This window comes from Panthera pardus, unplaced genomic scaffold, assembly GCF_024362965.1.
Source record: "Panthera pardus isolate Hobbes unplaced genomic scaffold, ASM2436296v1 HiC_scaffold_24, whole genome shotgun sequence".
NCBI lineage: Eukaryota > Metazoa > Chordata > Mammalia > Carnivora > Felidae > Panthera > Panthera pardus.
In genome coordinates, this window is record NW_026526810.1 from 66,977,953 (window position 1) to 67,003,518 (window position 25,566).

Consider the following 25,566-nt stretch of genomic DNA (forward strand, 5'->3'; position numbering starts at 1 on the left):
GGAGGTCAGGAGTTTGATCTCAGACAGTACATGGGGGGCATCTGTGAGTCTCCAGCAGACGCACTAAGAAGGCAATAGATAAGGGAGTTTAAAGTTCAAGGAAAACAGATGCAATTTGGGGAGCCAATGGTCCTTAAGACCACGTGACCGGCAGGACTCACCTAGGCAGAGTGTAGCTGGTTGGGGGAGCGCCTGGCTGGAGGCCTGAGTCACTCTGACACCCCAAGGCTGAGCAGGGGCTTCAGGAGGACCAGGAGGATGGCCTGGAAGTCAAGACTACTGCCCAGTCTGTAAACATGATGGTTTCAAAGATTATTTAATGCTGTGAGAAAATGCTCACCACAGGTTACACCGTGTGGGGGGTGAGGGGGATTGGCATATGAAACACAATGTTAACGGCTGTTTTCTGTACCTGGTGGTAGTTGAAGCTTATTGTTCTTTTCTCCTTTACAGTTTTCCGTGTCTTCTGAATTCTCAACATTGAACATGTGTTGCTTTTATAAATATTCTTAGCCAAACACATTTGAAAACAAATATTGGAAAGTGGTTTTTGCTGCTCAGAGAGGACTCCAGCCTAGTTCTATCTCAAACGTGTGCCTACAAGAGGACACTTCGATCCTTCTCACCCACCGTGGGTGCCATGGAAGGGAGGCAGTTCCGCCTCACTCCGGGGGGCTTCAGAAGGGTTTTTGGTCAGTTAGAAGCATCCTGGAGTGGGGAAAGACCAGTCAAATGTTCAAGGTCGTCCTGACGCCAAGCAGGCCCTATCTCAAGAGCTGCTGCGCTGGCAGCAGGGACAGACGAACTGGTAGATGGACAGAACGGTTTCATTAAAAACGGTTCATTAAAAAACAGTTTATTAGCATCTGTGCTGCCCAGTGCAAGTGAAGAGCGGCCCCCTCCCCAGGTGCCCCGGCCTCCCCACCTGAACCTATGGAGAGCAGCTCTGCGCTGGGTCCCTGCGAGGCAATGTCCTTGCTCCTCTGACTCCAGTCCCATTGCTCCTGGCCAGGGGTTAAGCTCCACCTCGAGATGCCATAGGGATGGTCTCCCCTGAGTGACTGTCGCCTCCAGCATCTGAGAAGAAGCCTCCGCTCCCAGGGGCCGGAGCCACGTCCACCTGGATGACACCATGCACCTGGGAGAGCTGGGGGCTGTCCAAGCTGGCGATGAGCTGGCGGGGGCCTGGTCGCACAGGCACAAACTTCTGGTGCAGCGTCACTGTCTCGTTGCCCCCAATGTCCCTATGGGCAGAGATAGAGTCATGGACCTGGGGTGACTGGGGGTGGAGTGGGGAGGAAGGACTGATGGGGCTGCCAGGAAGGAAGGAGCAGAAGGTGGAGCCCTTCGGGCATTTCTGGATTCAGCTGGAATCTCCACACCAGCGGCCAGGATGAAGCCTGAGCCCCAAGGCCTCCTTGCCCTCGCCTCTGAATAGCCAGGTCAGTGGCCACCCACCGAGCTGCCTGAGCTGGAAATCTTCCCGTCATCTGTCATCCAGGGATCCATCCCTCCCTCCCCACCCCCACAAACACCTGGACAAAGACTGCGTGTTGTGTCCCCCACCTCTCCATCACCAATGCTCCTGCCCTAACCAGACCAGCCACCCCATCTCATCTGGGGGTTCCAGGACCAAGGAAACTTTAAAATGAGACTTCGGGCCTCAACGCAGTATTGCCAAATAATTTCAGTTTGGCCAAGAAAGAAAGTGGAAGATAATTAGTCAGCCTCTGCAATATAATCATCTTACCAAAGAGGAAGGAGCATCTTTAATACCTGCAAACACTGGAAAGATGTTATCTCAGAGAAAAAGGAAAGTCCTTCCCAAGAATAGACAATTGACATCTTTAAAGGGACAAGTGTGTGTGTGTGTGTGTGTGTGTGTGTGTGTGTGAGAGAGAGAGAGAGAGAGAGAGAGAGAGATACATGTGTACATGTGCACACATACATACTATGGTGTCTTCATTTCCCCCCTTCTCCATGGACCTCTGGAAATTTAGTCCCAGACCCTCCCTCTGGGAATCGCAATTTCACTAGCCTTCCAACTGGCCTCTTTGCCTCCTAATGTCCTATCTTATTTTCCCACTCTAGTTTCTAGTCACCTGGAGGTGAACTGAATCCGTCAAGGGTTTGGCTTCCTCGGTGCTTCTGGGATGAGACGGCAGCTCCCTAACCCGACACGCAGGCTCACTCTGACTCAGCCCCGCCTGCAAGGCCTCATCATCCCCCACCATTCCTCCTGCCCACCAGCCCCAACAATGAGCTCCTTCCCCTCCCCGAACTCACCTCTGTTTTCATGCTTTGCTCCTGGGCTGGCTCCAGGCCCAGCTCACACCACCCCTTGAGCACCTCCTGCCCTCAGGGAAGTGAACCTTGTCCTGTTCTGAGCTCCTGCAGTAATCGGCCTGTGTGCTGTATACACTGAACAAGATTGCATTTCTATCACACCTGCTTGTGCCTGTTAGCATCCGTCCTTTTCTGCCTCTGCCTGAACCCTTGCCTCTGGCCCCGTCTTCAAGCCTGCCTTGGGGGATCCACTCTGGAGCCGGACTTTGTGCAGACATCTCAGTCTTCTAAGGGAAAGAGCCAACACCCCAACTTCAAAGATGGGCTCTCTTTGGGGCAAAACATTTAGCTTGGAGCCTGCTTCCAAAGGGCTGCCCTGGACCACATTGGACTCTTTCTTCTACCGCTGTTAGCTGTGTGGTTTAGGACAAATTATTAAACTTCTGATTCTCACTTTTTGGTCTGTAAAATGGGAATTAATATAAAATGAGGGGGTGGAATCAGATGGCCTTGAAGGTGACTCTAAGCTCCACAAAGGAGGGAATAAGTGGAAGGCAGGGAGATATAGATGGTCTCCCCATTAAGTTACAGACCTAATTTCTAGACTTACTATAATATATAACTAGACATTAAGTCTATAACTTAACAGGTAGGCTATACTGTGGCCAGTTACAAATTCGCATTTTTAACTCATGCCCATTTTTCCAGAGATACAAACTTCAAGCTGTTTAGGCTCAGGTCAGCCTTCAACACTGTACTTAATTCATACTAGAATTGAACTGTACTAGATCGGAATACAGCCTTTACTTGTAAACGTTATTTCTAAGAGAAATTGCTTTTCAGCTTCCAGCTAGGAATGTCAAGATCTCTCCCAGCCCCGGCCTCAGTGTCAGGCAAGACCTGACACACCCAGGTTTGCTGGTTGAAGTTGAGCGCATCAGCTGCTACAGCTGGAATGGGCCTGAAACAGTGCAGGTAATGAAACCGGCTCTCTGACAAGGACACCAGAAATTAGACATCCAAATGAGCATCGTGCTTCCCTTATGGATTGGTTCAATCACGTTGTCAAGACTTGAAACGAATTTAAAAACTCCTCTCAGATTTGTCTTCAGAGCCCCGGAAAACCACACGTACACCACGTCTGTCTCTCTCTCCCTCTCCCTGACACGCGCCGGGTGCATCCTGTTCCTCCCTCACAGCCGAACCTCATTTCTGATGGAAAAGGGCACACTACCCACCTTTTCCACCTACCTTCTTAATTAGTCTTAGCTTTAAATGGCTTCAGGCTGTTTCTCCAAAGTCAAGTCTACCCCAGAAGTCCACCCTTAAGGACATTCTAGAGAATATGATTCAGGCTGTGGAGCAAATTCCCCAGAAGGGTTTGGAATAGACTTCAGCCTCCCCTGGTGACTGGCTTGGTGGTGAGTGACAACAGCCATCTGGAGGAGTAAGTTTGGAATGTTTATTAAGTGGCCAGTCACCCCACTGGGTGGCACACCTATGCTTAATGGCGTTTCCATACCACAGCCTTTGATGTGCAAACGAGAGCAAAGTAATATCTGTCTTGGAATCTAATGTATCTGAACCAACAGCCCAGGGACTTCCCCCTTCTCAATTGCTCTGTAGACCCCCGCCTGGGCTTGCAGCAGAGAAGAGCCACAGAATGCCTAAGGAGGACCTCCCTTGAGAAACCATCATCCAACCTTCTCATTTACTGGAGAGAAGACTAGGGCCTTTGAGGTGGGGGGTGGGGTGTCACACAAGCCCCACAGCTACAGAGCGGGGCTGGATCTCCCCATGCTCAGCACAGGGGTCCTCTTTTTACTCCCAGGCAGGGGCAAGAATCAAAGATGTGGTGGAGTTGCTGAGGACAGTCCAGCTCTGGGGAGCCCTCTGAACAGGGGAAACCCTCGTCATCTGCAGGTGAGAGATGGCCACAGAGTGAGCTCACTGGGAGCCCCAAGCTGCACAGTCTAAGCTGCTGGACACTCTTGCAAGGTGAAATGGGGAAGGCACTCCTTTGTGGCATATCACATCACGCGGGGTCAAGGTGGGGCAAGGCTCAGGATAGCAACCTTTCAGCTTTGACCTATTGGCAAAAGCAGGGGCCACCACCGGGCGGAGCCTGCTATATGTCCGGGGAAGGAAGGGGCAGGGCGGGCAGGGACCCTCTGCTTCCCCCACCCAACCCCTCCACAGGGGCCATCCCTTTCCCTCAGGCACTCTTTGTCAAAAGAGGAAAACACCTGCCCCTGTCACCAGAAGTCTGATCTTAAAGGTCAGCCAGCCTCTGGCCTTCTCTGCTTTCCCTCTGTGCTATTCCAGGGAGGGTCACAGCAGCATGTGTGGCTCTGTGTCAGAGATGACAGCCCAGGCCTAGGCACACAAGCGCTGGGTGTGCCCTCCCTGGGTGCAGAGCCTCTCTGAGGCCGGGGTGAGGCTCAGGTGGGCTGGCAGAGGACCTACGGGACAGGGCCCTCTCCTTGGGAACCGCTGCTCGAGCCCTCCTGGCACAAACGAAGCCACAGGCCTGAAAGCCTGCGTGTTGGGTGGGGCATGGTGGGAAGAGCAGAGTCTGCCCCTTACGGGCTGGGAGACCTCATGAGACACGGCCACCAGGTTCCCTGTCATAAAGCGGAGGTGACGGTAGCAATAATCAAAGTAAGAACTACCAACAGAGGCTCATGTTGTGCCAAGCCCAACACTAGATGCTTTATGTGCATAGCTCACCGAATTCTCACAACCGCCCTTGGAGCCAGGGATGGTTGCTATCCCCACTTTCCAGCTGAGAAAACAGGCTTAAAGGAGATAAGTCACTTGCCCAAGGGCACATAGCTAGTGAATGTTGGAGCTGAGACTTGAGCCTAAGTTTTCAGGATCCCAAAGCTTTCCTTTTAATCATACGATGCTCTCTAATGTACTTTAAAGGGTTTTTTGTGGTCTGCAAATGGGATAATAATCCTCAAGTGCCTGGTCAATTCCTGAGTGGCGGGCGCATGTTAGTGATGAGCTGCTATGGATTCCTAGGTGAAGTGTTGGTTCCGCAGCGGGACAGTGAGGAAGGACAGGCCCGCACTAGGCACATGGCAGGTCTTAAATGCCGCTCCCACTGAACTAAGTTAGAAGGCCTTGCTGGCTGGCTCCAGGCTGCTGTGTTGGGTCCTGACTGACTACTGTCCTGACCCAAGACAGGAAGCAACGTGGGACCCCTGGCAGTCTGGGAGAGCAGAAAAGGGCAGGGGTGGGGGCGGGGAGAGGCCAGACTCACCCCACATTGAGGATCTTGGGTCTCTGTAGCCCGGAGCCCTCAAGCCGGAAGACGACATTGGTGAGGGTTATAGGCAGCGGGTTCTTGAAGACAATCTGTACTTCGCACTCCTGACCAACCACAGCTGCCCCCAACAACTAAGAGAAAAAGAGACACCCCCCTCCGCATCAGAGACCCTGGCCAAATACAAGGGAATCATACACTCCACCAGAGGGGAAAATTCCAGAATCAAAACCTCCCCCCAAGTCCCACATGGGCACCCCGGAGAAGAATGGGGCTCCGTGGATGCCAGAGAAGAAACTCCCACCCACTCCCCCACTGAAGCATCTGCAGGATCGGGAATAGGAGATCTGATTTTACAGGGGAGGACATTGGGGCCCAAGAGCCCACAGCCAGTCCCTGACCTTCTCCGGAACTGGTGGCCAGGCTTAGCGTCCTCTCCCCTCCCCCTCCGACTTCCCTTAGCCCCAGGGCATCCTTCGTGCCCAGCCCAGCAGGCTGCACTCACGGTGAGGGAAAGGTCAGGGGTGCGCAGACGGAAGGTGTGCTGCTTGGCCAGCACCTGCCCGTTCTCCTTGACGTGGCCCGAGACGTTGAGCAGCATGGACCCCTGATCTACGAGGTGGGGCCGGTATTCCTTGTAGGCCACGGGCATGGACACGCGGTCCGCTGGGGAGAAGAGGCAAGGTGTCACCTAGGCCCGCTCGCCCAGACACGGCCTCCTGGGGCCTCCATGTCCACAGCCCGGGGTGCCTGGCCATCAGCGGGGCAGGGCGGGAAAGGAGCACTCACAGGCCCCTGGCGCCAGCACCACTTCTTTCTTGCTCTCCTTGAAGACAGACCCAGTGACACCGGTGTAGAAGGTGACTGAGAGGTAGAGGTGCAGCTTCACGGTGCGGCGGCTGCTGCTGCGATTGGTCAGCACCACGCAGACAGTCAGGTCCTGCCCCATCACCGCGTCCTGTGCCTCCACCTGCATCGCCACATCCTCTGCTGAGTCACGCGTGGAGTACACGTTGGGTTTGCTGCCGTGGGAGGCTGCTGTCTCCACTGCCTTCCGCTCTGCTTCCGAGCCTGGGGGTTGAGGGTAAGGGTGAGGTTACAGCCACTGCCGGAGCAGGCAAGTGCTCAGTGGGAACCCTTGGTGTGGGCCAGAGCTGGCCAGGTTCAGGGAACGGTACCTTCTGGGTGTTTATAAATGTGGGTGACATCATCTCGCATGTTGGATCCAATGGCCTTTGTTATGATGAGCGTACCAATGGCCTTCTCTTCCACATACACGATCTTAAAGCTGCCATCATCCTGTCGCTGCCAGTAAACTTTGTCACTGTTGACCTGTTGGGGGATTGTGGGGGGTGTGAGCCAAGAATGAGATAACCAGAGGGTCTGAGGCTGGGCCTGACCCCCTGCTCCCCCCTCCCCCCCCAGTGACCCCCCCCCCTCCCATCCCCCACCCGCTGCCTTCCCCTGAACCTAGGAGCTGCAGGGAGGGCTGGATCCAAGGGTTAGGAACTTCCTGGCACAGCCAACCTGGGAGACTTTCCAAGCTGAGCCAGATGAGGCCAGAGAGAAGGGAAGAAGTTGGGAGGCTCCTTGCAGTGCATTTTGGCATTAATAACAGTAATCCCTTATGCTCATTCACGGACTTTATGACTTATAAAGCAGATTCATACCCATTATTTCTTTTGATCCTGAGTACAGGAAGCACAGCGGCCATTATTATCACCCTTTTACAGTTGAGGAAACCTAGACTCTAAATGAGTGACTTTCCCAAGGTCACACAGCTACTCGGTCAGCGGTGAAGTCAGGACCAGAGAACCGAGGCCTGACAGCTGTGCTCTGGTCTCTCCAGACCACCCAAGAAGACACCTGGAACACAGTCCTCACCTCGGCAAAAATGAAGGGCGTGTCGTATTTCATGTATACCAGGCCATTCTTGATGGACTCCACAGAGCAGGGGCCGCAGCAGAAGATGCCTAGGGGACCAGGACAGAGGTGAGAGATCCCAGGAGGCTGAGGGGATCCTCTGATCCTAGGGAGAGGCCCACCCACCCAGACCCTGGTGCCTTAGGTCAGCTGCCACCTGGTCCAACCCAGGGAAGGAACACAAAGGAAAGCACAGTTCCACTTGGCTTCAGTCAACAAGGGTGAGGCCAAACGTGGGACAAGCCGGCCTTGATAACCAAGTTATCAACACATCTTTCCTCTACTGGGCGAAGCTGGATATCGACTGTGACCCCTAGAAGTCAGGAAACCCATCCTGCATCAAGACAAACCCAGACCCCAGGGTGACTCTGTTTGCTGGCTGGGAAAGCAGCCACCATTCCAGAAAGATCCAGAACAAACCCTCAGCTCTACAGCCTGCAGTGTGTCCTCTCTGTGGGGAGGTGAGAGGGGAGCTGGTGGGAAATAGATTCTTCTCTTGGCATGCTTGGAGGGTTTTCTGGAGGAGATGGGCTGACAAGGAAAAGGCTTGACAAGAGAGGGCACAAAACAGGAAGTGAGGGCCACCCAACAGGAAAGATTCTTAGAAAACACCTAACTGTGGTTTCCTTTTACAGATAGGGACATAGGCTCAGGGAAACCAAATAGATGTCAAGATCTGCAAGACAGTCAGACAAAGAAAGAATGGAAGAAGCTACTATTTACTGAAGAGCTACTCTGTTCCAGGCATGCTGCTATCCTCTCTGATATATGATGATCTCACTTAATTCCCCCAACAACCCCATCTGGTATATATTATCCCCATATTATAGAGAAGTGATCAAGCTAGAATTAGACCTGGGTCTGGCTGGCCTCGGAACCCCTGCCTGCTGTCCACCCCGTTACTTCCCAGAGTGGGGACAGGAGCTCAGATCCCCCAGTATCCTGGGCCAGGCTGTTCCAGCATCATGGGCAGTGCCTGGCTGCACAAGGCAGGCGGCACCGTTCACAGAGATGATTGAGAGGGAGGAATGCAGGCGAGGCAAGGGTTATCTGGCGTGGGGTGAGGAAGGGAGAGGTGGGGAGGAAGGCAGCAGGAGGGGCAGGCCCAGCTGCCTGGTGCTGGAATGTAAAGGTGGAAGCGGACGGCTGTTTGAGAACAGCGCGTACAGCAGGTCTGGTGTTCGAGGGAATGTGTGTGCTGTGGAAAAGACATCAGCAGGTCATGCCATCAGTGATGATCTCTTAGGGCTCGGTTATGGGGCCTAGTTTCTTCCTCCGACCTATCCGAACTCTGGCATTTTCCATCCTGTACACACAACTCATAACGAGCAACAGAACAGACAAGAGAAGAACTTGGTGAAAGTCAGAATGCATAAAGGGAGTCAAGGCCTGGTGAGACTCTGCTGCTGACCTGATGCCCCGTGCCCTGGAGAAAGTCACTCCACCTCTCTGGGCCACCCCTTCTCATGTGTCCCACAAGGGCCTGCAGTGGTCCTAAACCCAGCTCATCTTCAGCGTCACCAAGGGAGCTTTCAAAAATGTAGATCTAGGGGTGCCTGGGTGTGGCTCACTCAGTTAAGTGTCCAACTCTTGAGTTTGGCACAGGTCATAATCTTCCGGTTCATGAGTTCAAGCCCTGCATTGAGCTCTGTGCTGACAGTGTGGAGCCTGCTTGGGATTCTCTCTCTCTCTCTCTCTCTCTCTGCCCTTCCCCTGCTCATACTCTCTCTCTCTCAAAATAAATAAATAAACAAAAAAATATGTACATCTATCCCTGGAATGTCTGAAATGTCAGGTCTGGGGTGGGACCTAGACATTTACTCAAACAAAACAAAAACGGGGACGTCTAGGGGCGCCTGGGTGGCGCAGTCGGTTAAGCGTCCGACTTCAGCCAGGTCACGATCTCGCGGTCCGTGAGTTCGAGCCCCGCGTCGGGCTCTGGGCTGACGGCTCGGAGCCTGGAGCCTGTTTCCGATTCTGTGTCTCCCTCTCTCTCTGCCCCTCCCCCGTTCATGCTCTGTCTCTCTCTCTGTCCCAAAAATAAATAAAAAACGTTGAAAAAAAAAAAAAAACACAAAACTTAAAAAAAAAAAAAACAAAAAACAAAAAACAAAAACGGGGACGTCTAGGTGGCTCAGTCAATTAAGTGTCTGACTCTTGATTTCAGCTCAGGTCATGATCTCACTGTTTGTGAGTTTTGAGCCCTGTGTCAGGCTCTGTGCTGATAGAGCAGAGCCTGCTTGGGACTCTCTCTCCCTCTCTCCCTGCCCCTCCCCTGCTTCTCTCTTTCTCTCTCTCTCTCTCTCTCTCTCTCTCTCTCTCTCTCTCTTTCAAAAATAAATAAGCATTTAGGGGCACTTGGGTGGCTTAGTCAGTTATGCGTCCAATTTCAGCTCAGGTCATTCATGATCCCCCAATTTGTGGGTTCAAGCCCCAGGTTGGGCTCTGTGCTGACAGCTCAGAGCCTGGAGCCTGCTTTGGATTCTGTGTCCCCTCTCTCTTGTCCGTCCCCCACTCACACTCTGTCTCTCTCTCCCCCCAAAATAAACATATAAATAAATAAATAAATAAATAAATAAATAAATATTTAAAAAAAAGAAAGAAAGAAATAAAACCAGAAACATCCTGAGAGAGAATAGGGAAATTTTATATTTTATCTTATTCAATTCTGTACTTTCCCCCAACTTCCAAACATGTACTACTTATGATAATGACCTTTTTTAACTTAAAAAAGATAAATAAAATGGTCCTTCGATTAATTACCCCCAGGATGTGTAAGTAAAAGGGCAAAGGAGAAGAGCAGGTGTGCTAGGGAGGAAAAGCTCTCGCCAAATTTTCCTACCTCTTTTGCCTTTTGAGCCATCTGAATATATTAGTCATCGTAAATAAAGAAGATTTAGGCAAATAGAGAGTTATGCGGAAAGGTAAAAATAGTGAAAGGCTGGACAGTGATCCCATCGGTGAGCCTGTTTAAAGAAACACTGGGGTCTATAATAAACTTCAAGAAAATAAACTGAATGTGTAACATCTCTAAAAAAAAAAGAAGAAGAAGAAAAGAAGCATGGGGGTTAAAGGGCCAGGTTCTACCGCCCAGATGGTGCTGACACTTGGGGCTTGTTACCCAGGTTGGGAGATGGGGATGGGGCCAAGGGGGGCACAGGAGCCAGGTGGGGCCCATCTCACCGCTGCTGGTTTCCTGGGGTGTGGCATCCACCACCTGCCACCCACCAAAGCCAGAGGGCAGATCTGGCCTCTTCATCCAGCAGTCGTTCCACACGTGGAAGTTCCTGGATGGACACGGAGGGAGGGCTGGGTCTGAGCAGCCTGCCCAGGGCCTCCCTGTGCCCTCAGTGTCCAAGTCTTGGTCACCAAGGATGGGCAGCCCAGCCCTGGCCCCAGCCTCACCAAACAGAATCATGGTTCAGGTGCTCGAGAGGTTTCATATTCTCGTCAAAGTAGATGTCCATGGTGAGGGATGTGTCTGTGTCATGTGCCGAGTTGAAATTGGTGACAGTGCGGGTAGCCAGGCCCAAGCAACGCAGCACTATGGAGGAGCCAGGGTTAGAGGTCAGGGCCCCGGCAGGAGTGGGGTGGTGGGCAGGTGAGGTATCATGTGAGGAATAGCAGGGGGACAAGGGCTACTGGGTTGCCAAGCTGGGTCAGGGCTCAGGAGGCCTTTGGGCCAGGGAGCATTGGGGGTTAGGGGAAGCCAGGCCACCTGCCTGGCCTTGTCCCTGCCCAGTGCTTCTCCCTCCTCTCCCCTAGGCCTCCCTAGGTAGTTAACACTAATTAATGATAATTAAGGTCAGACTACCATCCACCCCCCACCTGTCTCTGCACTGTAGCCACTGCTGGGTGGGGTTTTGGTTTCCTTCCCTCTTCCTTGTAGGGCCCAGGCAGCTCCTGTCCCAGTCCCTCCACTACCTGTTGTGGTCACACCGGCGAAGACCCAGCACTGGCCATAGGGGACGGAATAGCCGGTGCGTAGGTAGCTGAGTAGGATCTCCACGCTGCCCACCCAAGCTGATGGGTTGGTGCCTCGGGAGTAATCACCAGACCAGTTTCCAATCAGGACCCCATTGTCATCCAAGGAGTTCACCTGCCCAGGACAGGATGGAGTTGGGTAGAGTTGAGGGAGAGGCTCAGGGCCTTCCATGTAGTCCCCAGCCCTGCCCCTGCCACCACCCCTTACCCCTAAATGCCTCAGAATCTAGCCAACCTGAGCCCCACCCAGGCCTCCCAAAGACATCTGCCCCCCCCACTCCTTACCCCCCCACTGCCGGATCTGACACAGTAATGTGAATCCTGGGTGTGCCAAGTTTTGGGTTTGGCCCTACATTCCACAAGAGCTGGGACAGAAGCCAGAAAGGGTGGGGTGGGGCCAGGCAAGGAGAAGAGAGGGAGTGAGACCCCTCCTACAATACCCTTTGCAAGGGCAGGACAGGGCTGAGTTCCTGGAGAAATCAGAAAGGGCAGGAGCAGGGGGCAGAGAAGGTGGGAGGCAGGAAGCAGACATGTCATAGCACTCAGAGACGTGCGGGTGCTCACCATGGCAGAGATGACCCGGGAGACACTGACCGGGTCCCCGCGGCCTCCATATGGCATGCCCCGCCTGTCTAGGATGTACAGGCAGGCATCCAGCACTCCATGGTCAAACTGGAGGGAGGGAGGGCAGAGGTGACCCTTAGGTCAGCACGCGCGTCCTCACCCCACCCCACCTGCCTCTTATTTCCCCAAGTGCACGTGGCCCTGGCCAGCCATACCTGCCCATAGTTCCAGGTCCGCTCGCCAATCTGCGCTTCAGTCCCATAGTAAATTCTCCCGGATTCATTAAGCACGTACTCCTGTCGCCAATCCTCATGCTCCACGTACACGATGTCCTCTGTGTCCCCAAAACACATATGCCTGGTCCCCTCTAGACCTCTCCCTGGGCCCCACCTGCCCCTGGGCCAACTCTAGAGGACTCCTGTACACAGACCAGGAGTGGGGACACCCCTAGCCCGACAGCACTTCTCCCCGGAAGGTCAGAGGGAGCGTGACAGAGATGGTGGGAGGAAGGTGGCTGTAACCAGGGCCCTGGAGAGGTGAGGCAATGTGACCTTGGGTGGCCACCATTCTACACCGGAGCTAGGTCCCCTCACCTGAACAATAGAAGGCCGGCTTCTACTAGGCACATAGGCACCTAGCCAGATTTGAGGAAGGGGAGCTCTGAGCCCCGCTCCTTCCTGTCCACGCCCTGCTCCTGACTCCAGCAGCTCACCTGGACACCATGGATTGAAGAGGATGTAGATCTCGTTGTGGGGGTCAAAAGGCAACTGGAACTCGCCAGCCTCTGAACGTGTGCGGACCGTGAATTGAAACTTGCCGATGATGGCGTTGGGGGAGGTGTGGACACGTAGGTCTAGATTCTGCCCACTGGCCTTGGTCACCTGGGCTTTCCAGCCTCCGCTGCCCCCCTTCCCCACTGGGATGATCACGTGCGTGCCCTTCCCCACCTCGGGGCTGTTTCCTGGAGCAGGAGAAGCAGCAATTAGCTGGTGAGGCTTCTCTGAGGGGAGATAGAGTCTTGGACTTCTCCCAGCCCAACCCAGAATGTGTATGACACACATCGGTGTGTGTGTGTGTGTGTGTGTGTGTGTCCCTGAGTTGGGCCATCACCTTAGTCTGTGACAGACTCTGAAAGCAGCTCTGTCCCCACCCAATGCTTGCCCACATGCCAGGGCAGAGCAGTCCAACATCCCAAACCTGTTCCCCTGACCCTGAACTCAGAGGTGGGTAGAAGAGACAAGGCCACCGTCACCGTCTGCCTGCCTGCCTGCCTGTCCCAGTGCCTGGGCTGGAGGGGCAGAGCTGCCCTGGCTGGGTCCGGATGCCCCTACCCCCTGGTGAAAGGGCAGCCCAGATCCTGAAGGCCAACCCTGCCTACCCCCCTGGGGCTGAAGCTTCCAGAGCCTTGAACATCCCTGGTGGCAGTGGTGGGGGTACCTGGGAAATTAGAGGCTGGGGTGGGCACGGCTAGGCCTTAATCAAAGGGTATGAGGAGTCGCCCGCCCCCGGCAGCAGCATAATCACCAGCCTGGGCAGTCAACGGCCACTAAGCAACGCGGTGAGAAAGGCACCTGCCCTGGGTCATGGGGACAGAGAGACAGAGTTGGACAGAGAGGAGAGAGCCAGCCACACCCTGGGGAAGGAGAACAGACCCAGAAAGAAAGACACACAGAGGCAGCAGCAATGAAGGAGTAGCTGAAGCAAGCACCTGAAGAGAAAATATTTTGAGACAGACGCCCCAGGAGCCCTGAAGAGGGTGAGCTTAGGAACATGGGACACCAAGACCCTCCCTGAGACACACTCCTGTGCTTGCACCTGTCTTGTCTGGCAGAGGTGAGAAGTGGGGTGAGGGTAGGAGCTTAAAGATGTCCCTCTGATCCTAATACCAGGGCTGGAGGCCCTGCTAGCCAGCACTCCCCAATTCTTGGGCTTTCACCCTCCCCACTGCAGGCCCCACTGACCGATAAGCAGCTCCAGGGCAACATGATCAGAGGACTCATAGGGCCGAGAGAGGTGGAGGACCATGTCGAAAGGCTGCCCACGGCGTAAAATCAGCTCGTCGTACTCAAACTCATCTGTGTGGTGCTCTCGGCGATTCTGGTCCGAGCGTGAACTCAGCAGATCCACACCGGTCACCACCAGCATGCCCTCTGCAAGGCCACAGCTCTGGGTCAGCGAGGCCCCATGGGAAGCCCAGGCCCCCAGAGATGTCAGGATGAGTCTCAGGCCCCATTAAGGCCTTTCAGCTCTCAGATAAGGTGGCTAGGAGAGCCTCACCTCTGATGGTGCCGTCTCCAGCTGCGTTCACACCACTGGCCCGGGAGCCAGGCCGGCGGGAATCTGAGCCCCGGGAGTCTGGTCTTCGACCCCCAGAGCTGGACCCTCGACCCCTGCCAGACCCTCGGTCTCCGTGGGGCTCAGGTCCCCAGTCAGCATCTGTTTCATTTCGGCATGAGCAGCAGCCGCAGCAGCGAGCCCAGAAGGAACGGCCTCCTCGACGAGATCGTCTGTCCGGCTCCGGCTCCGGCTCCGGAGAAGGTGTGGTGGGGGGCTGCCAAGGGTTCCCGCCCCAGCGGCCCACATCTGAACGAGGACCGTCCATCATGCCTGTGTGGAAGAGGTAGGGAGGCTCTTATCCCCCACTCAGACCTCCTGTACTCAGAACGCCCCAGCTGGCCCACCCAGAAGCCCTCCATCTGGAGAACTGGTTGGAGAGCCCAACCAGATGATTGAGATGATCTGATCTTGCCCCAGAGATTCCCCCAGACCCATCCAGGGACCCTCCCCAAAGACTCCCTTCAGACTCACCTAGAGAAACTTCCCACACTGCAGAGAAATCTTTCCCCTCTTACCCCCACAGCCACATCCACCAAACTAGATGACCCACTGAGAAACCTGCTCTTAAGGGCCCATCCCAGAAATGAGTAGACACTTGTCACAGCCTCGGGACCCAGGGCACAGACCATTCCCGAAACCCGCTCCCTCCCACCTGCCAGCTACTCTGCCTAGAGGTCCACGAAGCTGCCTCTAGAACCCATTCTTGGCAGAGATCCCCCACCCAAGGCTCCTTGTAGGAGATGGGCAGGTGATATGCAGGATTTGGGGTCTTTGGCATTCCCACGTTAGGTCAAACACCCACGCGGAGTGGCGGGCGCTGCGGGTTCAGGAGCCCGACGTCCCTGGGGCGCGGAGCCTGGGCGTCAGGGGCAGCCTGACCTGGGCTGGCAGGCTCTGGCTGGCCCGCACCCCACCTTGCCGGGGCCTGCCAGAGCCTCACCTGGTGGCGGTGGTGGCGACAGCAGGGCTGAGTCCGGCAGCCGGGCGGGGACAGGTTGGGACCGCTGGGACCCAGGACGGTCGAGGAGGCACGAGTGGAAGGTGTGGGACGGGCAGGTAAGTGGTTTATGAGGGGGGAGGGCGGAGCCAAGCTGCAGGGAAGGGGAAGCCTGATTGCTTCATCCCCTCACTCTGGGGAAGAGGCCCGGCCTCTGGGGGCTGTCTCCAGAGGTAGGGGCGGGAAAGGAGACCTGGCCGCATCCCCTTTCCCCTTTCGAGGAACTGTGGAAACGAGCCAAAGCGGGGCGGGGCCGGGGTCTGTCAGGATTTAAAGCTGTGGTGAAAGTGGAAGGCCTTCTGAGACTGCCCCCATGGACAGACTCCACTCCAGGCTGGTTCCTGCCAGACCGGAGCACAAGGGGCCCCCTCTCCTGGGTGACAAGACCCCACAGCCGTGGGGCAGAGTGTCCCGTCACCCAAGCCCCTAGGCAGCGGGCCCCCTGCTCCCAAGCTCACATTGCCTGCCTCTGCTCTCATAAGACCCCGGGTACCTCTGCCTCTGCCAGGGTCTGGTACAGCCTAGGCCAGGCTCAGCCCTGTGAAACTGGCCCATGGGCCTGGTCCTGCCCAGGGAGGTCCTGGGATCCAAAGCTGCAGACTGGTGACATCAGCAGCCAGGCCCTCAGACTGGCTCCACCAGCCAGCCCCTGACCTGCCGGCTCTACCAGATCCTCTGATCCCCCCCACCCATCTGTCCTTCCTTCTTCCTCCAGCTGCTTCACAACCCTTGGCATGAATGAACTGCCCCCAGCTTCCTGTGTCCCTACAAGCTTGGGATTGGCTGGGGGCGGGGGGGGGGAGTGAGGGTCAGAGTAGGAGCAATTTCTTGTTTTCTGCCCCCAGCCTGGGAGCTTGGGGACGGTTTGGGCCCTCACTCTGAGGCTCAGGTGGGAAGTGAGGCCCTCTCCCCAGGCTGCAGACTACCCCTTTTCTCTCAGAGAGGGGTGGCTGGTCAGCTGGAGTCCAGGATTCTCCAACTTGGAATTCTTCCCAGAAATCCTGACCGACCGGCTCCAGGCACCTGCCCTGTGTGTATCCCAACTCCACCCTGGCACTGGAGGAACACCAGGGATGCCACTGAGGGAACCCTAAGGCAAAGAGGAGGTCAGACATCTCTGGGAGGCTCTCCTGAAAGTTCTTTAGGAAGGTTGGGGCCATTTCTTGGGGTCTCTTCCCTCCATCCTGCTGTTGTCCTTGCTCTGCCCATAGGCCACCGAAGAGAAGACAGTGAAAACAGGGTTGGCAAGAAGACACATGGAAACTGACTAGAGGAGAGGCTGAACTTGGTGATGCACCAGGCAGGGAGGGGCCTTGGGGAATGGGGACTGAGACTCCAGGACCTGGCAGGGAGCTCTCCACACCCACAGTGACCTTTCCCTGTCTAGCTCCAAACCCCTGACCTGGCAGAGGGTCCGTCCCCACCTCTAACACCCGCAAAGGACACACAAGTAAAAATCAAAATCCCAGGCAGGCAGGTCAGCCAAAGGGCTTTGTTGAGGGGCTGTATGTATCACCATGAACATGGGAAGGGGCAGGGCCCTAAGGGACCGGATGTGTGTGAACATTTCCCAGGGAACCAGAAAAGTACCTTGTCACTCTCTCTTTTGTTTTGGTCTTCTTCCCCACCTAACCAGATTTGACTCAGTGCCCTAACCCCTGAGCCGCTCCCCTCTCCTCCCTCCAGGAGGCTCAAGTGCCTTGGGGCTCTAAAGTCAGGACAAGGGGTGTGTATAGCAGGGCACCATGGGAACAGATACCCAGCTCGGTACCTCGGGAGCTGAGGCCAGTCTTGACCTATCATCCCATATCAATACAGAAGAATGGACACAAGTAGAATCCCAGACCAAGGTGCAGAGACGGCTTTGGTGTAGTTTCCTCATCAGTACAATGGGCCTCACCATCTCATCCCTAAGCACTTGTGAGGGTCAGCTGAGATATAGTACTTTCGAGGGCTGTTCAACCGCAGAATGCTACTCATGAGGATCGATACTATAGTCACCAGAGGGCGGAGCAAAGGCACCCTGACCAGCTCCTCGTGGGAACAGCCCTCTCAGCTGTAGTGAATGGGCCGGGGCACAGAGGGCATCTGGAAGGGGCAGGAGTCATGGGAGAAACTTTTATGAGTCCTTCTAGTTGGCGACTTACGGCTGCTTTGTAGCCCAGCCCCAACCAGAACCTGGACCCAAACTCGATTGGGGCCCCAGCCCCAACCAGAAGGTAAACTCTAATACAGCCCTTGCATTTAAGGCATCTGGGGCAAATTCTGCCCCAGAACAGAGACTCTGGTTCCCCATGGGAGGAAACAGCAGGACCGAGCATGAAATGAAAGGGCGAGGATGATGTGACACACCCTAACTCTCTCCTTTCCTCTTCCAAAATAGGTGGCAGTAGTAATGGTGGTGGCGGTGGTGGCGGTGGCGGCAGCATAGCAGCCTGGGGGGCCTCTCCATTGTTTATTCAGTCCCAATAAGTTAAAGAACAGGGGTGGGGAAGGATTTCCTAGGTGAGGATGCTGTTAACTGAAGGCAACAGCTCGGCCAGGTGCTCAGAGATGCCCGCTGCTTGGCACAGGGGGTTGCCCTGCAGGTCGAGGAGGACCAGCCTGGGGCAGGAGGCAAGAGGCTGGAGCGCTGTGGGCTGCTGGAGGCCTTGGGCAGAAGAGTCAAGGAAAATGAGGCACGTTCCCCCAGATCCACGAGCTCCCGTGTATCTATTCCTGTTCTCCCTCAAGACCAGGGGCTGCTGCCTGGCGGTCTGGCTGGCAGGCATCTTGCACACTTCCCTGGAGGGAATAAGACTATAGACTGCAAACACCTGCCCACGGGGCCAGGCCGGAAGCCCAAGAGGCAGGCCAGATGTGGTATGAGAAGGAGCGGTGGGCTATGGCCAACAAGAAAGCTAGCTCTGGCTCCAGGGACATCCACGACTCAACAATGGCCAAGGGTTGCTGAGTGGAAATGCAGGCCAAGGGTTGCTTTAACTTCCAATTTTTTTAAAAGTAGGCTCCACAACCAACATGGGGCTTGAACTCATGACCCCAAGATCAAGTGTCTTGTGCTCTACCAACTGAGCCAGCCAGGTGCCCCTAACTTCCAGTTTTTAAGTAGAATCAGAATTCTCAAGTTTTTAAATATGAAGCTTCCTGATTTTTAAAGTACCATGGGGTACCCAAGAACATCTGGAGGCTGCTGATTTACGAACTCTGGCTTGAGGAAGTCACTTCCACCCCGCAAAACGACCAGTGCAAGTCAATGATGGCCCACACAGCCCCAAGCTATCCTCTCTCCTTAGCTTAGACCACCAGTGGCCCCTCTCCCACCCACCCTGCTTGCTGTCTGTCCCTTCCCAGCCCAGCAGCTCACCCTACCCGCTGTCTGAAAGGCACCCAGAAAGGAGGATACGGTTGTTGCACAGTGAGAGCTCCTGTAGTCGGGGCAGGTTGGTGACACCGTCCAGGGACTCTATGGCATTATCATTGGCCTGAAGGACCTGGGGAGCAGGGAGGGCAGGGAAGACAAGGCCAGGCAGGCAGCTGTCAGCCTGGGACTGGTACAAACAAGTAGGGAGCCTGGGGTGATCGGCTTACAGTGCAAGGAAAGGGTCAGTCTAGGTGACCGAGGCAGTCTAGGTGACCTGGGGCAGTCTAGGTGACCGAGGCAGAGAAGGCACAGGGTCATTTGCAGGGGCTGGGAGGATCTGGACACCTCTTTGTAGGGTGGGCAGACTTCTAAGGTGGAGAAAAGGGAAGAGGGCCACCCAGGACAGTGATGAAGGAGTGCTTTACCTCAAGGCAGCGCAGGGCAGCCAGGGCAGGGGGCAGGGCTCGGAGACGATTGTGTGACAGGTCAAGATGAGTGACCAAGAGCAGCTGTTCCAGATGGCAGAGTACTGTCAGATCCTAAGGAGGGGAACGAGATACCCCGATGAGGCTTGGGGGAGGGGCCTCAGCCATCGTTCACAAGGCACTTACCCTCTGTGCTCCACACAGGCCCCTGGTGAGGAGAGGACGGGTAAGCTTACCTTACAACCACCCCCACCCCCAACCCCGACAGTATACACTCCCCATCAAGCACATGGGACAGCACAGGGGTGCAGGGGTGGGGTGGCCAGTGAGTGGATAGGAAGGAGGCAGCCTCCGGCAGGGACAGGGAATGCAGGAGGGCGCTGGGGTGGGCACAGATACTGGCAGGAGCGGGACTGCTGTGGCTGGGGGATCAGTCTGGTGTCAGGGGAGGCGGGCTGCGAGGACATGCTGAAACCGCTGTGTTGGGAATACTGGCTGGGAAAGACCCCAAGGAGAGGAAAAGAGAGTCTGGGAAGTTTGTCAAACATCTCCGGAAACTACTCAGGCTTTAGATGCCGCGGCCTGCTCCAGGGAGGGAAGCATCGGAGTGAGCGGGGGTGAGTGAGGGCTCGCTCTAAGGGAAGAAGGAAGATGTGACTGGCCCAGAAGAAGGGACGGCACAAAGAGGCCCTGATGACTCAGGATTTGAAACTGTGTAACAAGAATGATGGGGCAAGTGACGGAAAACAAGGCCAGGAAGAACAGGCTTGAAGGAAGAGGAGTTCAATCTTGGCTAAGAAAAAAGTCCAGAAAGGCACCTGAGACTGGGGCCAAAGCCAGGGGTATGGTGAGACCAGACTGAAGGCCTCAGCTGAGCCCATGGAGGAGACACAAGAGCTGGCCAGGGGATGAGGAGGAAGGGAGGGCCAGCAGGGCGAGGGCCCGGAGAAGGTGCGCACAGCAGTCCCTACCTTGTGACCCAGGTGCAGCACGCGCACCTCAGCATACTCCATCTTGAGCACACTGTTCTCCAGCAAGAACTTGCTGCGTAGGTCATCCAAGTATGCTGCCCGCATCGGGTCCACGGCCTGGCGGGGACGAGGAAGGCGAGCAAGGCCCGTCAGTTGTCTTCCTACAGCACACCAGGCCTCCCCCTTACCTGTTCCTCCAGGTCCAACTTGCCTTGAGGGTCTGGAAGTACTGGAGCGTCTCTTTCTCATACAGCAGAGGATCCAGTGCCCGCATCAGCAGGATGATAGTGAGCAGGCACCCTGAGGAGGGGAGGGGGAGGACTGTCTCTTCTAGATCCCCTGCTCCCATCTCTTGAGACCCTTCCTGCTCTCCCCAAGAGGCCCTCCTGGAAAGGGGCCTCTAGAGCAGGACCTCGGGGAATGGGGCCTCACACTTATTCTCCGGCTCCAGCTCCTGCAGCTCCTTACAGGATTCAAGTTCGGACTGTAGCACCGTGGACTTCTCCACCGACAGCTCACACCTGAGGATGAGCAAGGCGGGGGATGGGATGGCATCCACTCAGGGTGCTAGTCACCCCCAGTATCCAGTCTGAGACCATATGCCCGAGCCTCCAGCCTCCCACCCCAGAGTCCAGACCCCCCTCTCCTTGTCTGTGTGCTTCCCTGTCATCACCTGAAGAGCTGCTCATCCGTGGCCGAGTCCCGGCACCAGCCCTCCTGGCGGCCTGAGAGAAGGAATGGGTGGTAGAAGGGGGCAACCATGAGAGGAGGAGAGGGACAGGGATACTGCTGCGAGGGTATAAAAACGTAGAGCTTGTGTCACCTTTTAAAAGCACACACTCCTTGTGGGCATCGCCTTCTGTCCAAATGACACGAAATGTATGCTGGGGCAATTGGTCATTGAGGGAGGCAGCAGGCAAGTCACAGAGCTGGGAGCACCAGGTTAAGGAAATGCTCGAGCCTCACCACTTTTCTGACTGTCCCACTCCAGCCCCACCCCAGTCCCCCACTCTGCCCCATCAATCCTGGGATACCCAGACGTGGCTAGGCCGGTTCCTGCCATCTGGGGTCCTCCACTCCACAGCCAGGGGTGACTCATCAACCAAGAGCAGCAAGGTCTCTGTCCTGGACCCCACCTGGCCCAGGAGACAAAGAGAGACCCGTCAGCCCCAACAGCACCAGGCCCACATCCATGATGCTCTCCGGCAAAAGCTGCAGGACTCACTAGGAGGGGCCGAGAGAAGGAGACAGTCAGACAGGCCTCATCCCGGCTCACGTGCAGGCAGCGCAGGGCATCCTGGGGGTCAGCTGGGGGGGAGACACAACCTCAGGTCTCCTTAAATCCTCTTCCATTCCTTCCAAGCCCTAAACACCCAGCCTCTTTCCTCACTGCTCACCTCGTCCCAGGAGCCAGCGGTGATAGAACCAGGCACTCTGATCATTGGGGTCGGTGAAAAAGGCATTCTGTACCAGCTCCAGCTCTGCAGGGGCCAAGGAGGCACAGGATCCTGGTGGGCTCCTGGCCGCCCCAACATCCCACCCTCACCCAGGAGTACCTCCAGCCCTCAGTTTCATCTATCTGTGGGCCTTGCACAGTGGCTACATGTATCAGCTGTATCTTTCCCACTGCAGAGGGATTGACTCTTATGTACCCCCAAAGCCAGGCACAAAGTAGGTGCTCAGTAAGCCCAAGTAGCAGGTTCAGGAACAGGGTTAGGCATCAAGGCTGGAAAGGAATCACTGCAGAGTCCTCCCCAGCACCCTCTGACCCTCCTTACCTTTGAGTAGCACATCCTCAGGGAGGCGTCCCTGTGGTCCAGAGTCTGGCGGGGGGTGCAGCTGGGGCAAGAGACAGGAGCGGTAATGCCAAGAGGAGTAGTTGGAAAAGTTTCGGGTGATGAGACTGTCAGTGAAGGCTAGCTCCTCTGCAGGGGGTACGGCTGCCTGTGCAGCCACAAACCGCCGGTAGTCCCAGCAGTGAACTAGGAAGAAGGGTGACAGCACATCTCAGAAGTCGGGCAAGAGGAGCTTCATAGCTAGAATCCCCAGAGTTCCCTTGGAGGCCCTTAAAAACACCTCTGTGTGGGGCGCCTGGGTGGCTTGGTCGGTTAAGCGTCCGACTTCGGCTCAGGTCATGATCTCACGGTCCGTGAGTTCGAGCCCCACGTCGGGCTCTGTGCTGACAGCTCAGAGCCTGGAGCCTGTTTCAGATTCTGTGTCTCCCTCTCTCTCTGCCCCTCCCCTGTTCATGCTCTGTCTCTCTCTGTCTCAAAAATAAATAAACGTTAAAAAAAAATTAAAAAAACAAACAAACAAACACCTCTGTGTGTTCTACAGAGCATGCATTTGTCTCCAGCATCCCTTCTGCCATCAGCTCAGTGGGCCTGTCCTGGTCATCCCTCCCAACTCTGGGCTTTACTGAGGCCCCAGGACCACGAGGTGGGACACCATCAGCAGGCACGTACAGTTCCGCTCATCGACCTCGAGGAAACGGGCACATAACTCCAGCTCCCGGGCCCAGTTGGGCTCTGGCAGGCGGCCCAGCAGCCAGCAGCGGTGGTGCCAGGTACCATAGGACTTGGGGTTCACCCGCAGGCAACTCTCCAGGAAGCCCAGTTCTGTTTTCACCAGAGAAGCCAACTCCTCAGGGGACCTGCACTCAAAGGGAAATGGGGCTCAGGGCCCTACAACACCCAATCTCAGCTCACTCCTGACTTTCTGCACTCAGCCCTCCACTCCCCTCTGCCTATGCTCCTGGCTGTCCCATTCTTCCTCCATCACTGGACCTGGGCAGGAGAGGGCTAATGCCACCTTCTTGGGGCCCTTAACTCCTACGCACTTTTGGGCCTCCAGCTGCTGAAGCACCTCTCGTCGACAGTTCCAGAGGGTGGCAAAGTCAGGATTGGCTCCCAGAATCTGGCTTGTCAGTTCCAGGACAGACTCATCCAGCTCACCAGCCTGGCGCTTAGAAGGCAGGCAGCAGGGTCAGAAGTCATAGGCAAATAACAAATAGAACTACTTTATATTCTCGGAATGCCTTTCTATACAATAGGTAGCATGCAGAACGCTTTATGGGTTTACGTGTATTCTCTCATTTAATTTTCACAACCTTATGCAGTAAGCCCCATTTTACAGATGAACAAACTGAAACTTAAAGAAATTCAGTAACCTGCCCAAGATCACATAGCTTGTAAGTGACAGAACCCACATATGCAGCCAGGCAGTCCAACTCTAAGGCCCAGCTCTTGGCCTCTGTGCTATCCTAAGAGGGCCACCTGGTAAAGGGGCTACCTCTGAGGGCCCCACCTTCCGGAAGACAGTCTGGGTGGCTGACTGGTATAGCTTCAGCTTCTGCTCCCGCTCTAGCCTTTTGGCCTCCGCCTGCTCTTCCGATGTCTTCACCTTCAGGCGCCCGTGCTACAGGGATGAACGGGTTGGAAGGGCGCAGGCTGCCTTGCAGGGGCTGACCCACCGAAACCCCCAATGCGGAACCCCAGGTTTATACAGGGCAACGTAGGCAACGCCACGCGGGGCACGGGCATGGGGAGGTGAGGGGCTTTGCTCACAGTTCTCACCATGGTGCCGGCTCAGGGTTCAGGACCGGGGAGGGGTCCCTTGGAAGCCTGAGAAACCTGGGGAAAAAAGTGTCAATCATGGGAGCCCCGCCCCCGCTAGCCCCGCCCCCAGCTGTTCCCCGGAAGCCGCACGCGAGCCTCGGAGGAGACCCCTGCGGTGTGAAAGGGTCGGGGAAGAGCAGCGCCCGTCCTGGAGGAGCGCTCACCCACACTGGGATTCGTACCCGTGCCGCCCTGCCCACAGCCCGATCTTCCGGGACCGGACCCGATCCAGGGAACTGAAGCAATAGGGACGACTCCGCGCCTAGAGACTGCCGCTACCCGCCCACCCTACAGATCCCAGACACTCCCGCCCCGTGCGGGCCGACCCACCTGCGCCGAGGGGAGGCGTGGGGGACGCTAAGCTGCCGCGCCTGCCACGGAGTCCGGGCGCAGGCTAGAGCGGCGCCACGCCCGGTCTCTCCAAGGCGCAGCGCCCTCTGCAGGCGTGGAGAGGGGCCGGCAGCGGAGTAGGCGGGCTCGGTAGACGGGTGCGCCGGTACTCTCTAGAAAGGCTAAATCCCTGATTTACTTCTTGTGTTTACGAGTGCGCGTGCGCAATGGCGCGCGCAAGCAGTAGGGGCTGCAATTTCAGTCAGCTGGTAGAACTGCAGTCTAGTTGCGTAAGTTTTTTCTACAGCCGGGAACTCACGCACTAGCCATCCTGCTGACCTCATTCTGGCCACTGGCCATCTAGTTGCCACATCTAACTGGTGGAGTTTCCTGTCCTTATCTCCACTGATCCCTGAAGCTTTCACGTAGCCGACTTCCTTCCACTTGACACCCTTTCCTGGCTTCTCCTGCGCCTCTGCCCCAATCTTCTCACCTGTTCACCTTCTTCTCCCCTAAATGTTGGTGATGTCCAGGGCCCTTTCACCATCCTCTTTCACATCACACATTGTTCCTGGGAGAACATTTACAAATCCAAGCCTTCTCCTGCTTGGAGTTGGAGCTCCCCAGAGCTCTGTCCTGGGCCCACAGATTTTCTGGCCCCACACTTTCTCTGGGTGAAGTCATACACACTCATAGTTTTAATTACCACCTGGGAGTTGATAACACTCAAACTTGTGTCTCCAGCCCAGATGTCTCACGAGCTGTAATAATAAACATATATATGTGCACACCTATTCAAAAGCCTATTGGATATCACCTGGGTGTTCCAGAGACACCTCAAACTCCAAAAGTAAAGAGGTATCGTTGTCTCCCATTCATTCTTTTCTAAAAAATTAATTAATTATTTTTCAAAATTTATATCCAAGTTAGTTAGCATATAGTGCAACAATCATTTCAGGGGTAGATTCCTTGATGCCCCTTACCCATTTACTCATCCCCCCTCCCACAACCCCTCCAGTAACCCTCTGTTCTCCATATTTAAAAGTGTCTTACGTTTTGTCCCTCTCCCTGTTTTTATATTATTTTTGCTTCCCTTCCCTATGTTCATCTGCTCTGTGTCTTAAAGCCCTCATATGAATGAAGTCATATGGTATTTGTCTTTCTTTGACTAATTTCGCTTCGCATAATACCCTCCAGTTTCATCCATGTAGTTGTAAATGGCAAGATTTCATTCTTTGGATTACCAAGTAATACTCCATTGTATATATATATCACTTTTTCTTCATCCATTCATCCATCGATGGACATTTGGGCTCCTTCCATACTTTGGCTATTGTTGATAGTGCTGCTATAAACATGGGTGTGCATGTGCCCCTTCGAAACAGCACACCTGTATCCCGTGGATAAATGCCTAGTAGTGCAATTGCTGGGTCGTAGGGTATGTCTCCCATTCATTCTTAAACTTTGGCCTTTATGTTTTCCTATTGTAGTGAATGGCAC

General features: G+C 55.3%; 2 protein-coding genes and 1 long non-coding RNA gene across 9 annotated transcripts; 1 reads left to right on the forward strand and 2 right to left on the reverse strand.

Moving 5' to 3' along the window:
* Positions 1 to 840: 840 nt before the first annotated feature.
* Positions 841 to 16,055, reverse strand: TGM1 (transglutaminase 1). 3 transcript variants are annotated; one of them, XM_019429296.2, is made up of 15 exons: positions 15,245 to 16,055; positions 14,306 to 14,635; positions 13,990 to 14,178; positions 12,741 to 12,989; positions 12,244 to 12,362; positions 12,029 to 12,136; positions 11,405 to 11,579; positions 10,886 to 11,024; positions 10,664 to 10,767; positions 7,442 to 7,530; positions 6,736 to 6,889; positions 6,347 to 6,628; positions 6,063 to 6,223; positions 5,555 to 5,691; positions 841 to 1,244 (listed from the first exon to the last, which is right to left on the reverse strand). In XM_019429296.2, the coding sequence occupies exons 2-15, from the start codon at positions 14,631 to 14,633 to the stop codon at positions 1,016 to 1,018; spliced, it is 2,463 nt and encodes an 820-aa protein (XP_019284841.2). In that variant the 5' UTR covers positions 14,634 to 14,635; positions 15,245 to 16,055; the 3' UTR covers positions 841 to 1,015. The 3 variants fall into 3 exon arrangements, with proteins under 3 accessions (XP_019284841.2, XP_019284840.2, XP_019284842.2); XM_019429295.2 differs by having other exon boundaries at positions 15,306 to 16,053; XM_019429297.2 differs by lacking the exon at positions 841 to 1,244 and adding an exon at positions 1,551 to 3,725 and having other exon boundaries at positions 15,306 to 16,055.
* LOC109254978 (uncharacterized) lies at positions 15,315 to 17,689 on the forward strand. The gene is made up of 3 exons (XR_008417161.1): positions 15,315 to 15,421; positions 16,359 to 16,468; positions 16,574 to 17,689. It is a non-coding gene; the product is annotated as an uncharacterized LOC109254978 (long non-coding RNA).
* Positions 17,690 to 17,803: 114 nt separating this feature from the next.
* Positions 17,804 to 24,196, reverse strand: RABGGTA (Rab geranylgeranyltransferase subunit alpha). 5 transcript variants are annotated; one of them, XM_019429303.2, is made up of 17 exons: positions 24,067 to 24,196; positions 23,695 to 23,751; positions 23,426 to 23,536; positions 22,959 to 23,083; positions 22,585 to 22,772; positions 21,898 to 22,101; positions 21,517 to 21,600; positions 21,345 to 21,427; positions 21,154 to 21,255; positions 20,943 to 21,048; positions 20,793 to 20,844; positions 20,552 to 20,640; positions 20,331 to 20,419; positions 20,120 to 20,236; positions 19,149 to 19,262; positions 18,766 to 18,853; positions 17,804 to 18,012 (listed from the first exon to the last, which is right to left on the reverse strand). In XM_019429303.2, the coding sequence occupies exons 2-17, from the start codon at positions 23,695 to 23,697 to the stop codon at positions 17,864 to 17,866; spliced, it is 1,704 nt and encodes a 567-aa protein (XP_019284848.1). In that variant the 5' UTR covers positions 23,698 to 23,751; positions 24,067 to 24,196; the 3' UTR covers positions 17,804 to 17,863. The 5 variants fall into 5 exon arrangements, with proteins under 5 accessions (XP_019284848.1, XP_019284847.1, XP_019284846.1 ...); XM_019429302.2 differs by having other exon boundaries at positions 23,686 to 23,751; XM_019429301.2 differs by lacking the exon at positions 24,067 to 24,196 and adding an exon at positions 23,919 to 24,042 and having other exon boundaries at positions 23,686 to 23,751.
* Between the last annotated feature and the right edge of the window lie 1,370 nt (positions 24,197 to 25,566).